The sequence below is a fragment of the Falco cherrug genome, chromosome 6 (genome assembly GCF_023634085.1).
Source record: "Falco cherrug isolate bFalChe1 chromosome 6, bFalChe1.pri, whole genome shotgun sequence".
NCBI lineage: Eukaryota > Metazoa > Chordata > Aves > Falconiformes > Falconidae > Falco > Falco cherrug.
The window spans coordinates 45,693,704-45,709,678 of NC_073702.1; the positions used below are offsets into that span (position 1 = coordinate 45,693,704).

The 15,975-nt window shown below is 42.8% G+C and overlaps 2 protein-coding genes across 7 annotated transcripts in view; both read left to right on the top strand.

The window, feature by feature from the left end:
- PLEKHG1 (pleckstrin homology and RhoGEF domain containing G1) overlaps positions 1 to 14,057 on the top strand; it is a 136,142-nt gene extending 122,085 nt beyond the window's left edge. For all 3 annotated transcript variants that reach the window (XM_055714211.1, XM_027815782.2, XM_005446568.3), the window contains 8 exons: positions 1,833 to 1,866; positions 2,938 to 3,033; positions 4,253 to 4,291; positions 4,766 to 4,788; positions 5,623 to 5,841; positions 7,410 to 7,526; positions 8,369 to 10,037; positions 11,004 to 14,057. In XM_055714211.1, coding sequence (XP_055570186.1) covers positions 1,833 to 1,866; positions 2,938 to 3,033; positions 4,253 to 4,291; positions 4,766 to 4,788; positions 5,623 to 5,841; positions 7,410 to 7,526; positions 8,369 to 10,037; positions 11,004 to 12,103 — 3,297 coding nt within the window. In that variant the 3' untranslated portion in view covers positions 12,104 to 14,057. The remainder of the gene's footprint in view (positions 1 to 1,832; positions 1,867 to 2,937; positions 3,034 to 4,252; positions 4,292 to 4,765; positions 4,789 to 5,622; positions 5,842 to 7,409; positions 7,527 to 8,368; positions 10,038 to 11,003) is intronic.
- Positions 14,058 to 14,318: 261 nt separating this feature from the next.
- MTHFD1L (methylenetetrahydrofolate dehydrogenase (NADP+ dependent) 1 like) overlaps positions 14,319 to 15,975 on the top strand; it is a 157,342-nt gene continuing 155,685 nt past the window's right edge. For all 4 annotated transcript variants that reach the window (XM_055714473.1, XM_055714471.1, XM_055714472.1 and 1 more), the window contains exons 1-2: positions 14,319 to 14,444; positions 15,544 to 15,628. In XM_055714473.1, the coding sequence (XP_055570448.1) occupies positions 14,350 to 14,444; positions 15,544 to 15,628 (180 nt within the window). In that variant the 5' untranslated portion in view covers positions 14,319 to 14,349. The remainder of the gene's footprint in view (positions 14,445 to 15,543; positions 15,629 to 15,975) is intronic.

Sequence of the window (15,975 nt, forward strand, 5' to 3'; positions counted from 1 at the left end):
TTTAGCTGGAAAATCTAGGCCCTTTTTGGTGAGATAGCTAGCCAGCTTTGTTCCAGAGAAAATGAGGCACTGGTAACATATTCATAGCTGTAACATCTTGGAGTAGGGAAATCTGGTCCTTTTATTTATGAAATACTGTCTTAGAGCTCCGGGTGATGTTTCCCAGTGTAACATAATGCACCTCTCGAAGGGTGTTAACCCAAGTTAACTCTTGCCATCACACAGTAGCCACTGACTCATAAGGAAGCAAGATTTTTTTCTGATTTTTTTTTTCCCCACTGAGTTTACTGCTGCTTTTTTTTTTTCTCCAGTACTGGTTTCACTGATCAGTTTCTCTGCCTGTTTTTTTTTTTTCCCACTGAGTTTTATGCTGTAATGGCTAAAAAATGTTACCTGTAACTGACAGACATGGTGCTATGCTGACTCTCATTTCCAACATTTCAACAAAAAGAATTATGGAGAAAAAGCTCTAGCAGTTGCTATTACTGGTTCTCTTTTTATCTTTTAGTTTACAGTTTATTGAAGGTATAATGTTTATACTAGTATTCATGCTTACAATGTAAATACACATTGCAGTGTATTAGGTTGTAAAAAAAAAAAATACTACAGCACCATCTCAGCTTTTGTATCAAGACTTTTTCTTACTTCTTACTGGATATTTTTTTTTGATCTGTGGAAAAAATGTGTAACTGAAAATGTGATGCCATTTTCTGCTCAGAGAAATAAAATCATTTGAGAAATTAAAACTCTAATGGAATAAATCTCTGAGGTTGTCTGCACAATTTATATTTTTAATAAACTGGTAGTTGTGGGACTTCTCTCTGACTAGTTTTTGGAGGATTTAGGAATTAATAGTAGTCCACATGTGACACCTGGTGGAAAATTACCGAACTGCACCTGTAGAATAGCAAAAGGGTTCTGTAGGCTATTTTATTTTACTTTATGTTCTTATGCTATTTTATTTTACTTTATGTTCTTACTTGTTAGCCGATATACTTGATAAAACATCCAAATTATTTTCCCCATTAAAAAAGTGAGGAATTTTAAGCAATCATGGGATGCTTTTTATCCTCGTTCAATTTACTTAAACCAAATGGTGATGTATTTTTTTAACAGCTGTTCCTCAAGTAAACTCTTAAAGGAAGCAAGGTAGATAGTGTTTTCTGTGCCAACTACTTCAGAGATGAAAAATAATAAAAGAGTTAAACTATTTGACTTTTAGGGAGGAACTGTTCTGTGAATCACAGAAAAAAGCAAACCAAACCAACAGTTTCCCAGATGCTGGGGCCAGTTTTGTGCTGATCCCAGCAGAATATGGAGACATGTATTGATTGCTTTAAATTCTGGAGCTTGAGAGAGATCTCTGGAGGTTTGCGTCTCCATGGAGGAGACGCAGCACGTGCAGCATGGTCTCAGCACAGCAAAGCCCCTATCTTTGAAGCCAAAGTATTTGCGGTCAGAGGTGCCATCACCACATCCTCCAGAAATTCCTGGCACCCGCGGGTGCTGTAGGTACGCACTCCTCCCCTTGTGATGCCAGAGGGGAGGTGGGCACACAAGGTGGAGCTGCCGGGGGCAGTGAACAACAAACAGGTTTTTGTGTGAAGCCCCGAGAAGAAAAGCTCTGGTAACCTCCTGCCAGCAAAATTCTTCTTCACATATGTAACGTGTTCGATGCACAAAGACAGAAAATAACGCTGCTAACCGTATTTATAGTTCAAATATTAAACTTGCTGTTGTTTGCCTATAAACTCACTGTTACTTGTAATATGCAACATAATTCATCCTTCTACTTAGTTTAACTTTTTCATTTGTTACTTTTCCTCTTTTAGGCCAAGCAGGCAATTCTAGAAATGGATGCCATACGTAAGTTGGTTCTTTTTCACTTTTGTTTTATAAAATGAATAAAACCATCTTCAAAAGTTTGGCTTTAACTGCTGGTTTCCTCTGAGACAGGAGGAGGCCAGGTTTCTTTTCCTTGAATTATGACTTTACTGGAAACCCCAAAACTGGGTGCAGATCCTGTGGCACTCTGTAGGCATTGGGCTGACTGATCTGCAACTAATAAGTTATTGTCTCATGATGAGCAAGGAGGAGGCAGATAACACCTTCTGTAAACACTGGCCGCTCTCTTTTGCTTAGTCCATGCTGACTAAATGTATGATCTTTCCCGTGTTGTAGCATAACCTCTCTCCAGCTAGTACCCACTGAAGGGCTAGCAACAAGCAAACACAGCCTGAAGAGCGATGTAGCAGTGGTATGACTTCTTTGTGCTGGCAACCCTGTAGCTGGCAGACAGCGAGGCTTGTGCTCATGTCTGAAGAGTTTACCTGTGTGTGTCCCAGGAGCCAGCATTAGAAAGCACATGTGATGCTGCTGTCTGCACTCTGAGTGCAGTCCCATCTGCACAGTCCCTGGTGGTGCTTCTTCTGCTTGCTGGTTTTGCTGCGTGAGCTCTTCATCTAGGGATCTAGTGATCCCTAGCATTGCAGGGAAGTGAGAACAATAGACCTACAATATAAAAGCTGAGGAAGTCTTGGAGTAAAGCAAGCTTGATGTTTATTTGTGTAGTTGTTGTAGAGAATTGGTCAGGAAGGTTCTGACTGAGGAACTGGCAAACAAACATGCTGGGTTAGCCATCTGGAGCAAGAGACAACAAAATGGGCAAAGCGTTTCCACGGCTGGGTGATTAACAGCTACCCTACAGCAGCACGTCTTGCTTGTGTTGCTTCAGGCTCTAATGAATCATAGAATCATTTAGGCTGGAAAAGACCTTTAAGATCATCAAGTCTGACCATTAATCCAGGACTGCCAAGTCCACCACAAAGTACTATTATCAGTCATAAAAGGACGATGTAAGAGAGGAGAGGTCTGCAAGGTGTGTAAAGTGACACCCTTGTCACTCTCTTACACTGTGTGCCTCTGCTTGTTCCACAGATCACCCAGGCTTCCACTATAGCCCTGAAGGAGAAATGAAATCATCATACCAGCCTAAAGAAGGCACTACTCCTCACAGAGTGAGAAGGAAATCAGGTGAGTAAGCTCCTTTGCCACCAAGATGACAAATGGAAAAAACAAGCAGAGTTGTTTAGGGTTGGGAAGACTGGGCACATGGAGTTGGTCCTTAACTTGCACTCCGTGCATATTTAACACGGCACAGTATCACTCAGGTACGGGTGGAGCATCTTACAAACCATTTGTTGTTTGTGTGATATATTTTTTTATCCATTGTTTGCATTTAGTTTCATGGATATACATTCCTAATGATGGATGCATAAAGAATAGTTGATACTTTCTAATGGATAAAAGAATGCATATGCAGAAAGGCCAGTCATATTATTTAAATCTGACAGTTCTACACCGCCCCGCCCCCCTCCCCCCCCAAATAATTATTGTCTCAGAAGTGGTTTCATCCTGATTATGATAGGCCTATTATTTCAAAACATGATTATTATCTTTACTTAATGTAATGTCTGCCTTATGGATAATAGAGATTTGAGAGGTGGTTATGCTGACTTTGGGTTTTGTTTTTTTTTTCAAAACATACAACCATAATTACTGTTAGTTTTCTCTTGAAGTCACTGCCAATGTCTGTAGTTGGGTGACTTCATCTTGCAGTCACTGTGTTCCCCTCTTCAGCTGCTTAAAGACCTTTCTAATTTGGAACACGTAACACTGTGTATTGGGAATGACTTAAGGTTCATGACAGTATCGACATAGTGATTTATCATACAGCACCATGTGTGTCTGAAAAACAACCAAGGTTTAATTACTTTTCAGGCATCTTCCTTTGTTTCTGAGGTGAAGTATTGCATTGGTGCTGCTTTGTCTGTAAAAGGAATAATACAAGATACTGATCAAATGGTGTCCCATGTAATGTTCATCTATTTACACTTTTAAACTGCTAAGCTGTCGGTACCTAATATATATTTCTAATAGGAAACCTCCAGCAATTTAGAGCAATAAGAGAGATGACCAAGTCTTCTGAAAGCAGGAATCTTAACGTGGGATAAAAATCTACCTGTGGCTTATTCAGGAACGTGTATGTTCTTTGGTAACATCTATAGGTTTGGCTCTTCAACAAATACTTATTTTGTGAAGAGATTGGGTGATTAAGAAATGAAAATCTGGCTTCCCTGCATGGGCTCAAAAGCTTAAATTTTGGTATCCGTGTTATAAAAAGTTGGACAGGATGCCCATAGCTTGTTTTGGGATGCTGGAGTGCTTAAACGTGATTCTCTCTTTTTTTCAGAACCCTCATCTAGAGTCCATAAAGTTTTGAAGTCAAACGGTAAGCTAGTTCGTCTACTGTTCATTGACCCTGTGCTTCTGTACTTTGTGGAACAAGTAAAGATGGATCATTTTCTCCTATAACTTGGCCTAAATATGTTTGGAGGTGAAGAGAGGAGGAGGAACTATGCAAGGAAAACAAAGCATTAGTCTTTAATTCTGATGTCAGCTTTTTCCACACTTGGGTTCTGATCCTGTAAACATCCTAACAACTGGCAACTGAACACACAGAGTCTTGGCCATTGTGAGTAGTTGCTGATACCATATCAGTGTTGCAAAATCAGGACCTCTGGTGGAACTGTGGTAAAGCTCACGCTGTCTCCGTTTTATCAGAGACCCTATAGCCTGTTTGCTGAGTTGCTGCTGCATTTAACCCCCTTTTGGGAATTCATAATAGGGGTACTAGTGTAGCATTAAAGTGGGCATAACCAATTTGATTTTTCACTTATGATGAAGTATATATTTCTGTTTTCAGATATGAGTCCAGATATGCAGAAGGTAAGCCATTTCTTATATTTCTTATTTTAGCACATTTCAAATGACTTAGAGCACTGCATTTACTATAGAATCGACATCTTCTTAGTTGTGTTGATATTAAGAATGGAAACAAAACAATAAATGTTATTTAGCATCTCCAATAAGATTACTGGAATGAAAGCAATAGAAAAACAGTTAAATATTTCAGGAATATCTAATAATGAAAAAATGACTAATCCACATATTGTTGTATTTTATAATGCACTACAGTCAATTACTAATGCTATAGGGTACTTAAAAATACCATTATAATCATGGAAGTGCTGTGCATATTGTGTTTGTTCTTTGGAGCGTATTGTCTATGTATTTATTGAATAAGACTGGAAAGTTTCAGCTTATTCTGATATACATACCATAGGTATAAACCATGATATATGACTAAACAGAGCAGATACAGCTTAAGCAGATGGAAATGAGCATTTCTGATTTTTACATTCTCTGTAAGAATTTGTACTGAAGTTCCCAATGCAGTTTGAAAGTCTCATGTTGAATATCAGGCCCGAGGGTTTATTTGGGATGGAATTTAAAGTTGTGTGTGTGTGTAAGATTTACAAACAGGGTACACTAGATGTGACTTCACTGGGGTGCCATAACGCTGAAGCCCATAATTGAGGTGGGGGCTTTTGCATATATTTTTTCAGTTCTAAATATTCTATGGAAAAGTCTTATTTCAGTGCAGCTAACAGAATGTAGCTTAAATGTTGCCTTTTAAGTCTGATGTAAAAGTGTCTTAATGGAATATATAATCTCTATAAACTTCTAATCAAAGTTTTGTGGTGTTTTTTTTTTTTTAAGCGGATCAGTATTGAAGGAGCCCTATTATCTCAAGCCACCAAACTAGGATCAAATGAAGCCCTGCTGAATTCTAGGAAAAAGGTTCCATTGGAACCCAGTGGGCTGGAGAGCCAATTTCAAGAGTCCATTGAGCCAGCCTACAGCAGTGATCAGGACGAAAACCTTCAGACTTCCGCTACAGAACAGATTGATGCTGATGATGAAGAAGAGTCTGAACAGGTAGGGAAAAGAGGGGAGAAAATAAAATCCTGTTTCCCTGGGAAGGATGGAAGGGAGATTAAAAACATCTGTAACAAGGACACAGGGAATGTGTAACAAGTATTTACAACTTTGTCTCCTTAGAAATATTTTTTTTAGACCTACACAACACTCTCTTGCATTTGGCAGAGAAAACATAAAATTAGCCCCTACACAGAGGAAGAAATCCCCACTGCTTGAAGAAGATTTTACTCAGTCCTTTGCAGTCCTCAAGCTGAGTTCTGACAGAAAGCTATTGCTTTTACCTGTTGTGCACAACTGACCTTTCCTTGCTTCTCCAGCTGGTGCCTTGAAAGAAACCTCTTTAGGCCATGTGCAGAGACACACTGCCTTCAGGTCTCCAAAGCCAGGACTGGAATATTAAGCTAAGATTCAGACCCTGCCACATGTGATGTGGTGATTCTTGACTGAGCTGCTGGTGGTAGCTAGGAACATGTAAACTAATACAAGGAGTTGTGAATGGGATTTCTGCAAATGAGAGTCTCTATCTGTTACTACTGCATAGGTGGTAGTTTTTCCCCACTCTGCATGATGTTTCCACACACATAGTACTTCTGCAAAACTAAAACCCCAGCTTTGAAAGGTGACTGTATTAAAGAATCTAGATTTTAAGTTTGTTTGGTTTAGTTGATGCTGAAGTCATATCTTTGTGTGGTCCATTTATTTTGTGAATTATCCAAAACCTATTATTTAAATTCTTTTTGAAGCTTACTGAACATTTCATCTTTGAAATTATGTTTCCATCGTAACTCTGATAAAATAGTATCTTGTATCAGTGTAGTGCAGTGTCTTGTAATTGTCTTTCTTCCTGACATGGGTAAGTACAAAAGAATGAGTAAGTCCAAAAGAATGCCACTATAAAAATGTATAATAGTAGCTTAGTGTTTAATCCATAGTGTGGCAACAATACCGTTGCAGATTCCCTCCCATTCCCACCATGCACGCCCTTCACTCTTGAGTTCATTTGGACACTGCCCAGCATGTAACATTCTAGCCTTCTGGGGTTTTGTTTTGTTTGTTTTTTTTTTATTGGGGGGGGGGGGGGAGTAGTGTTTTGGGTTTTTTTTTCTGGGAAGTTGGGTGACAGCATACTTTTTTAGTTTAGACCTCTTTCTGGTTTTCAAGACTGCAAGTGATAGTGAGACTATCCCCTCCCCTTTTCAAAACAAACAAACAAAAACTTTGAAACTTGAATTTTTGTGTGACCACCTTCTTGTATTATAATGTTGGCAGTGAGATTAAGCCCTTTCCCTTGTCCAATTTCTATGTATTCCTTTACGTCTATATTTTTGTACACAGATTCTGCTTTCAACAACTTTTGACAAGCTGTATGGATTGATACAGTTTAATTGGTTATTGTAAAGAAAGTTTTCTAGGCTCCGAATCATTCTTGTGGCAGTGCTCTGACTACTTGTGAGCATTTTGTTCTTCTGGTGTATATACCTGGCCTGTTTTAGCTGATAGTAATTCTTCTGAACAAGGCTGTACAAAGAACTGTAGATTTTATTACCTTTTCTTTCATATCACAGGGAGTGCAGCAAAACTCACTGCAGAAGTCAAAAGGGGGAAGAAAAAGACTTAATAGTCAAGCTGCTGAAAATGGTGAAAAACGGAGAAGTGTTAATCTCAACAAGTGTGAAACACAGGTATATATATATTTTTTTTTAACTTCTATTTTGCTGTTCATTGTAGATCTTTCAAAGGGATCTGTGTTTTCCCTAGGTAGACAGATAAGTCATCTTCTGTTTATGTCATGTATTAATATTCATATAATTGAAATAATAGTCTGTATGATGAAAGATTATTCTTTTTGGGGGCAAGGGAAAAAAGGCAACTAACCAAACCAGTCAGCATTAACTTGAGACAAAAGTAATTAACTTTCCCTCTCTTTCCCAACATCTGGCCAGGAATATCTACAGCATCCTTCTTCACATTAGCCTTATTAGCAGGCATGTGGCCTTGCTGTAAATCAGATCTGCTAGTGGAGCTGGATAACAAATTAGTCCAAAAAGAAAATGAAGTCTTCCATGGCATGTGCTAGGGAGTGTAACATACCTTTCTTCTAGGGTTATAGGCAAGGGGAAAGGGAGGAGAACAAAAGTTTTGGCACAAACCCAAAGTCAGATTAGCTTAATCCAACTGTGAAACTGCAGAGTTAGCACAAAAGGTTTAACCTAGCTCCTGCCAAATGAATTTGCCTTTAATTACTCATGCATTAACATTAGCCAGTGTCTTTTATTTGAAGTAAGACATTATTAAATGCCAACAGTGAACTCTGAGCCATGGTAAGGATTAGGAGGCAAAGCAGTCTGGCATTGTCACCTTGGCTCCCTGGCTCTCTAGCGAGGAGCCTGCTCACCCTGCCCATCTCCACCTGACTCAGTGCTGTGGGACATGCTGGTGCTATAGCAGTTCTGTGAATGGAGGGGATCGCTGTACTACTGCAGGGGATAGGCTAATGTTACCTGCTTATTTCAAATCTCCACAGAGCTCCAAGGACCCTTCAGATGAAGAGACAACCCAGAATCTTCCATTTCCCTGTGCAGCTAGACAGCCACAGATGCCTAGACAATTCAGCACACCCCAGAGCAACTCGTTAATCATGAGTATCCTGGGAGGAAGTACCTCTGTCAGAAACATCTGGACTGACCATCAGATCAGACAGGCATTGTTTCCCAGCCGGCGCCCACCTTATGAGAATGAAGATGATGAAGACGATTATCAGATGTTTGTACCATCAGTATCTGCATCCAATGCTAGTTCAGCTGTTGGTGGAGAAAGGAGGGGCTCTTCTGGGCGTCCGTGCAGCTGGCACTTAGGGGTAGTGCATCAAAACGAGAATTCCAGCCCCACTCGTCACAAAATTGTTAGGCGGGCCAGTAGTGCTGGTGAAAGTAACACGTGTCCAGCCAGCGCAAGGTATAAAATAGGGGAGCGCAGTTCCCGAAGGGAGGTGAAGAGAGCAGAGGTGAGCGGTATTAATGCATATCCCGAATCTTCAGAGGAGCTGACCATCGATGATATTGAACATGTTTATGATAATATAAGCTATGAAGACTTGAAGCTGATGGGTCTGACAAGAAGGGAGGAGATGACAGACCGTGGTCCCCAGAGATCTGCCAGAGACTCTCTCTATGAGGCTGAAAACAAAAGCAGCTTAGATTCACCCTCCAGAAAGACGACAGCAAATCAAAACAGGGCCTCCATTCGTGCCAGTAGGGATGAGATACTACTCAGTAGGGAAGCACCTACTTCAAGTTTGGATGAGCTCAGGATTGTTGAAGACAACATCTATGACACCATAGTGCTTCCAGAAACACCGCTATTGAATTTTAAATGTGACCCCTTAAAATGCTCGAAAAGGGGGAGTTTTCTGGGCCTGGAAAAAGACTTTGCATATTCTGACAATCTACGGCAGTTTGTTTCTGAAGAGAGTCTTCCGTTCAGTGAAGATGAAAGTCCTTATCATCGTGTTCCTGTCGACAATGACTATTTGAGCTTGGTAGATAGCTCCTCCAACTCAGACTCGCTGTCCCATAAGTCTGCAGCAGATAAACTCTCGGAGGAAGTAGATGAGATTTGGAATGACCTGGAGAACTACATCAAGAAGAATGAGGAAAAGACAAGAGACCGCCTCCTTGCAGCCTTTCCTGTTTGTAAAGATGATATGCAGGAAAGGCTGCATGCTGGTAGTACACCTGAACTAAGTAAAGATGTAGAGTACTCGCTGTCTACTCTCTCTCTGCCAGAAACTCCTATTTTCCCTAAAACTGTGAAGCCCAGGGCTGCCACCATAGGTGAGGCTAATCTCAGGCTTGAAGATTCTACACCATGCAAGGAAAACTCTTTTATGAGTCTGAATAGATCTTCCTTCTCCAGTGAGATACCTTTTGTAGATAGCCCATACGAATCTGCCAAAAGCGTTCTGTCCAGTGTGCATGCAGAGGGCATGGAAAATGACTTGGCTGCTGCGGATAAAACAAAGAACAGAGTTTTTATGATGGCAAGGCAGTACAGTCAAAAAATTAAGAAGGCCAACCAGCTTTTGAAAGTTAAAAGTCCAGAGCAGGAGCAGCCGGCTAGCAGACAACAGAAACTGAAGCACAAAGATCTTGCTGCTATTCTGGAGGAGAAGAAACAAGGGGGTCCTGCTATTGGTATGTTCAAAATATTTCTATAAAGATATTTCTTTAGTAATTTTCATTGAAATTTGTATACTGAACTGGAAGATTGTGAATTTTTCTCACCCTGTTAGGAGTATCGGTATTATATTTTCTCTGTTGCCACTGCAGTGAGTTTTCTGTGACTGCTTCTAGCACGTCCTTTATATCTCAATTCTTGTCATTACTTGATAAAATTGGGAAGAAATTATGGGGCGGTGTCAAGGAAAGATCAGTTCAGCTGAGGCTCGAAATAGAAATCATGCCGGAAGCACTATTGGCCTTTTTCCAGAAAAGCAATTATTTCCTTTAATAATGTGTTCATTATTTCAGAGTTTGACTGAAAAGGTATATTTTCAGGTAGGTTCACCTCCTAATCGGTCATGTACATTTGCTCAGGTACCATCCCCATCACACCTAAAAGCACGGGGAAGGGTGTCAGAGGAGAAGGAGCTGGTGTCCTTGCACTAGCTAATGAATTTGCAATGTCATGGATATGGGACAGCTTTGGAACAATTTTTGTCCGTGGTCAATTGAAACAAATTGGAGACATGGAGCCAGCGGACTCCACGCACTAGAGTATCATTCTTGCCTTCTCGTGATATTTATAGAAGTCCCTAAATATCTTATTTACCGGGACATTTTCAGAATGTTCTTTTCCATTTTAACATGAAAAAAGCAGCATATTGTTGGAACAGTGTGATACATTGTGTCCTGCATGACTGTTCACTGTCACAAGATATTTTATGCTTCTTTTTTTCAATACAGTGTGCTGAAACACAATATAATGCACGGCTTTTCCAGCCGCCATTGTTTCATGTTAACTTTTTTGAGGCTGAAGATACTGACACAGCTGTAAACTTTTTTCTAGACCAATACAGAGCGCTTTGATATTTTTATCTTCACACGACTCATTTGAATTGATTGCTTGCCTCTGCTAAATTAATTCTCTCTCCTTTCTAGGTGCCAGAATAGCGGAATATTCCCAGCTTTACGACCAAATCGTCTTTAGAGAAAGTTCACCTAAGGTCCAAAAGGAAGCCTGGGCCACTCCTCAGGAGCCATCAGCCGGGAGGTTTTCCACACCCATGGCTGCGTCTCCTCCCCGTTCCCAGGCTGCCAGTGAATGCTCAAGAGCAGAAGACTGGCTTTTGCATTCTACATACAGTAACGGAGAGCTGGCCGACTTCTCTCCATGGCCTGAATCCCAAGACCCGAAGTCCAAGAGCTCTTATGCAGAATCTGGTACAAAAAGCAGTTCAAAGCAGTTGCCATCAGCTGGCTCGGTGCCTTCCCTTCAGGTTGCTAACTGTTTGCATGTCCCAGCACAGAGGTGGAGCGCCATCATAAGCCAACCGAACAAAGAAAATTTACATCAAGATCATGTCTATAACTCACTTGGGAGAAGAGTAAGCAATGTAAAACCACAGGCTTACAGCAGGTCACAGTCATCGTCCTCAATTGTGGTCAACAGGTCTGGAGAATCAATTGTATATCCTAATGAAATGGACAAGAAAAAGCTCCATTCAAACAGGAACTTCCGATTCAACAGCCATCAAATGCCAGGTATTGCTTCAGGATGTACGGGGCCTGATATGAGAAAGCAGATCCCTGAAAACTGTCCCGATATGATTCTGCAGGATTCTCAAAAGGTCCTGAGAGTGAACAGGACCTCCCCTCTGACAGCACAGATGGCCACTCAGAACTACTTTTCAAATTTCAAAGATACTGAAGAAGAAGGGGATGATGATGACTATGTTGAAATAAAGTCTGAAGATGAGGGATCTGACCTGGAGACTTCTCAGAACCAGCCAAGGAAATCTGATCCTAAACTGCGTAACGCAGATGCTGCTCCTTCGGAAACGCTCTGTGGCAAAACTATCTCTTGTACTCCTGCAAAGTCTGCCAGCGGCAAACACGCACTTACCCCGTATCTGACTGCATATGGTGATTCGGATAAACTGAACGACTACCTATGGAGAGTACCATCTCCTAATCAGCAGAATATTGTCCAGTCTTTAAGGGAAAAGTTTCAGTGTCTCAGTTCAAGTAGCTTTGCTTGATGCTTTCAGTAATTTCTAGCTGTACTGCCTTATCATGACAGAGTATATACTAGGACAATCAGTACTGGCATCATGTATTTCCATAATATTACACAGTCAGGCATTGTATCAGAGTAATACTGTAAATAGAAGTGAAATGTATCATTTTTAAAAAGGTTTAGAATCCTGGAAGTGAAAAAGGCCACATGTGTACTGTCTGGTGTCTTGCTCCTTAGTGCAGGTGGGCTTCTCATCTCCTATTTAGCCTTCCCATCTCTTCCCTTGTTAGGTGTGATACCCTTTGATTCTTACCGTTGAACCAGGTGTGATGCCATTTAATTCTTAAACCCTTTTAGCGTGTGGGAACCTTAGTATTTGGACTTTTGAGCTGGTAACCAGTATTCTGCATCCAAAATACCCATGTGATTACTCTGGTTACATATGGGAGCATTTAGTTGAGCAGCTACTTCTGTGACACTGCAGATTTCTGAGCGGTGCAATTGCACATATTTTTTGCACGTTACTCTTCATCAGACAGATACCAAGTGCAGGGGACCAATGCTACGTTACTTTAGAACAGGCTTCTTACGTTTTAAACAAAATCTAGTCCTAGTGCTCGTGAGGGATGCCAGACTGATGGCTCTGTGTCTGAAGCCTCTTCTACATTCTGTAACTGCACAGTTGGCAGAGGATGAGCAGTGCCGGCTTTTTATGTGAACCTGCAATGTGATGTAGTCCTTGCCTGGAGGATGTTCCGGGCAGTAGAAGAGGAGCTCCGCTGCTTGTGAAGATGGCTGGACTGGGTTTGGTACTTCCAGTGATGGTGATGGTTGCAACACACAGGCAAAATTTGAGTATTTTGTAGCTCAGAGCCCAGCAGTTGAAAGCTGCTCTGTGTGTTTGTAAAGTAGCTGTATTTTATACACAGTGACCTGTGGGGCATTTGTTAGAGTCCCAAAGTCAGTAACCCTGAGAGAGAATGAGGCTTGGCCAGATGCTTGGGTGAAATATTAATCATGGGGCATATTTGGCCCATAGGGTAGTTCAGCAATGCTGCCAGTTGAGTGACAAGCTGCCTTCCCTAGGGACCACATCTCCCGGAGTAGGAAATGACCTTTCCTGGCAGAGAGGTAAAATACATATTCTCAAAACCAGCCAGGTAATCCAGTTTATGGACAATAAAAGTAGCTTAAAAAATGAGAATACATTCCATTTTTTTGCAAATAATGTATAGAATAAATGCTGCCATTTAGAACAAGAACAGGATTTCCAATACAATGCACACTTACTCCCCTTTGTCATCTTCATTGCACAGCTTTGGATTCTGTTACTTGAAAACGTTGTACCTAAAGGAAAGCCTAAAAGTCTACACTGACCATCTTGTGTGACTGTTGTTCGTTCTTGGTGCTTAAATTCTCCAGATCATGTGGATAAAGCCAGTACAGAGTTAAACATATCAATACATAAAGGAGTTTCATTGAAATACTGTTTTTACTAACCACATACCACTCCCCTCCGCTACAGAGCACTGTACTTCCAAAACGGCTGACTACTCACTACGCTGGTCACCGTGAGGAGAACCTGAAGTTATCGGTGTACAGCTAATTACTTCTAGGACTGAGATTTAAGGACTTGAATTTGTTAGAACGGATTAAATTATTTACCGCACGTTATCTCGCAGTGGCTAGGAGTTGTGATTTTGAGGGCTGGTTGGTCATGGTACTTACTAGCTTGTACCACAGGGATACTTGTTACAGTCAGCACATCCACTGCGATGGGACCCGCATCTCTCTAGTATAATCCGACGGAGAAATAATGTTGTACATATTTAAGACGCCGAGGTGTAGCAGAGCCCATATTTATTTAATATAGCTTGTAAAGTACTGTAAATACGAATAGAAGTGAAATCTGTGCTTTACCCGCGCACGTCTAGATTTGTTTAAACGGCTTGGGGAGGGAGGGGGGGGGGAAGTGTCGGTTAACTCGCATCTCACGCAATCGGTGCGGGTTTGCGGGGGGAACGAACAGAAAAAGGGACTTTACTAGCGTGTAACTTCTCCCAGGGACCATTTCATACTATTTTTAATAAACGTTGAGTATGCAAAAGCTTTGGGTGGTGTTCATTGGGGGGGGGGAGGGGAGGCAAGCGAAAGGGGCTGAGCCCTGGGGCGGGGAGCGGGGCGAAGGGGCGGGCGGTGCTAAAGTACCGGCCGCCCTTTCGCCCCGCTCCCCGCCCCCGGTGGCCGGTGCCGGTGGCCGCCGCAGGGATGAGGATCGCGGCGCTGCGGCGTTGCGTGTGCGCGGTGCTGCCGCCGAGGCGCGGGCTGTGCGGGCGGCAGGCGCGGGGCGCCGCGGCGGTGCGGTAAGAGGCGCACTGGGGGGGGCGGCGGTGGCTGATGCAACGGGGTGGGCGGGGGGAGGGGGTGAAGGGGGCTCGGGGTGGGGGATTTTTTTTTGATGCGTGGGGGTGGGTTGTTTGGGGTTTTTTTGCCTTGGCTTTGTGTCCCGGCGTTCCGAGGGTGAACAGGGCAGGCGTAACGTGGCGGGCGTTCAGGTGAGGCTGCGCATGGAAGTGTGCCTGGAAAACCGTATGGTCCGTGGGAAAACCGCATGGTCCATCGTCCACCACCCCCACCCCCCCCTCCCGTCCGTTCCACCTCGGCTGGGAGGGTTTGTCTGCCACCCATTGTCCTGAACGGGTCATTGGCTGCTGCAGGGGGGAGCGCATGAGGTGGCAAAACGCTGCTCTGGGCTGTGGCCGTGTCCGTCCGTCCGTGTCGTGTCCTGCCTGCTGTGGGGATGGACAGACAGACATCCTCCAGGGGCTCTCCTCCTTCCCTGCTGGGTAAGTAGCATCTGCATATTTAGAAGGTAACGGAGGAGAGCCAGCAGCCACTTAACCCTGCAAATTTTTCCAGTAAGCGTTCCCAGAGCCTGGCTGCCACCAGTTTTTCCAAGAAGCAGCGTGGCAAACAAAGCCCCTCTGTCTCCCTGCTGCCCGCGGGTTTGAATAGCATCCATGGAAGTGGCCGGCTGGCAGCTCTTGGGGCTGGTTAAACCCCAGGTGTAATGGCCTCTGCTGCTGTCACTGCCCGGCTCTGGCGTGTGGGAACGAAGGACCCACCCGAGCTCAGGGCTCGGGGTGGTGGTTCCCTGCTGCTTCCCGTGGTGAGGCTGGACGAGCCGTCTCATGAAGTAGCACAGGCCAGCTATAAAGTTTGGGGCATGCTGGAGCACTGAAGTACGTAGCTGTAAACCAAAGGTGGTTTGGTCTGCTAAGGTTTTCTGTACCTGCCTGCTGAACGCCAGCCTTCACAGTTAACAGCCTTCTGGGGTTTTGGTGATTAAAAGCTTATGTGTGTAAGCGTTTCTTCCATATGGCTGACTAAGGTAAGTTTCTGCTGACTGATGTGAGAAAGGTTTACTTTGCTAAAGATTTGCTCGTTGTTACTGTGTTGCAGCAAAATCACTGAGAATGCAAAGAAATCCTTGGCCTCTCTTAAGAGAGGAAACCCGCAGCTTGAGCCAACACTTGCAATTATCCAGGTAAAGTACGTCTGTATGTCGCTGGCTGTGAGAGATCCCCTTCAGTACCGTTGCTTGTCTGAAATTTCAGAAGCGCATGATGCAGAAAGGCATTTTTATTCAAGCAAAGCGGATGGGAGGAGATAATTTCACCAGACTGTAGATAGTCCTTCTCCAGGCCTGAAACGGCCACAGCAAACTTCAGGCTGTGGGAAAGGTTTGCAAAGGAAGGGAATGATTTTATCCCTTCCTCCTTTTGCTAACATCTTCCCCATTGTAAGCACAGATTGCTTTTTCTCACAGGTCATCTAAGTTGATTGACGTAACTAAAGTCAAAGCCCTGGTTCTTAACCTTTATTTAGCTTGAA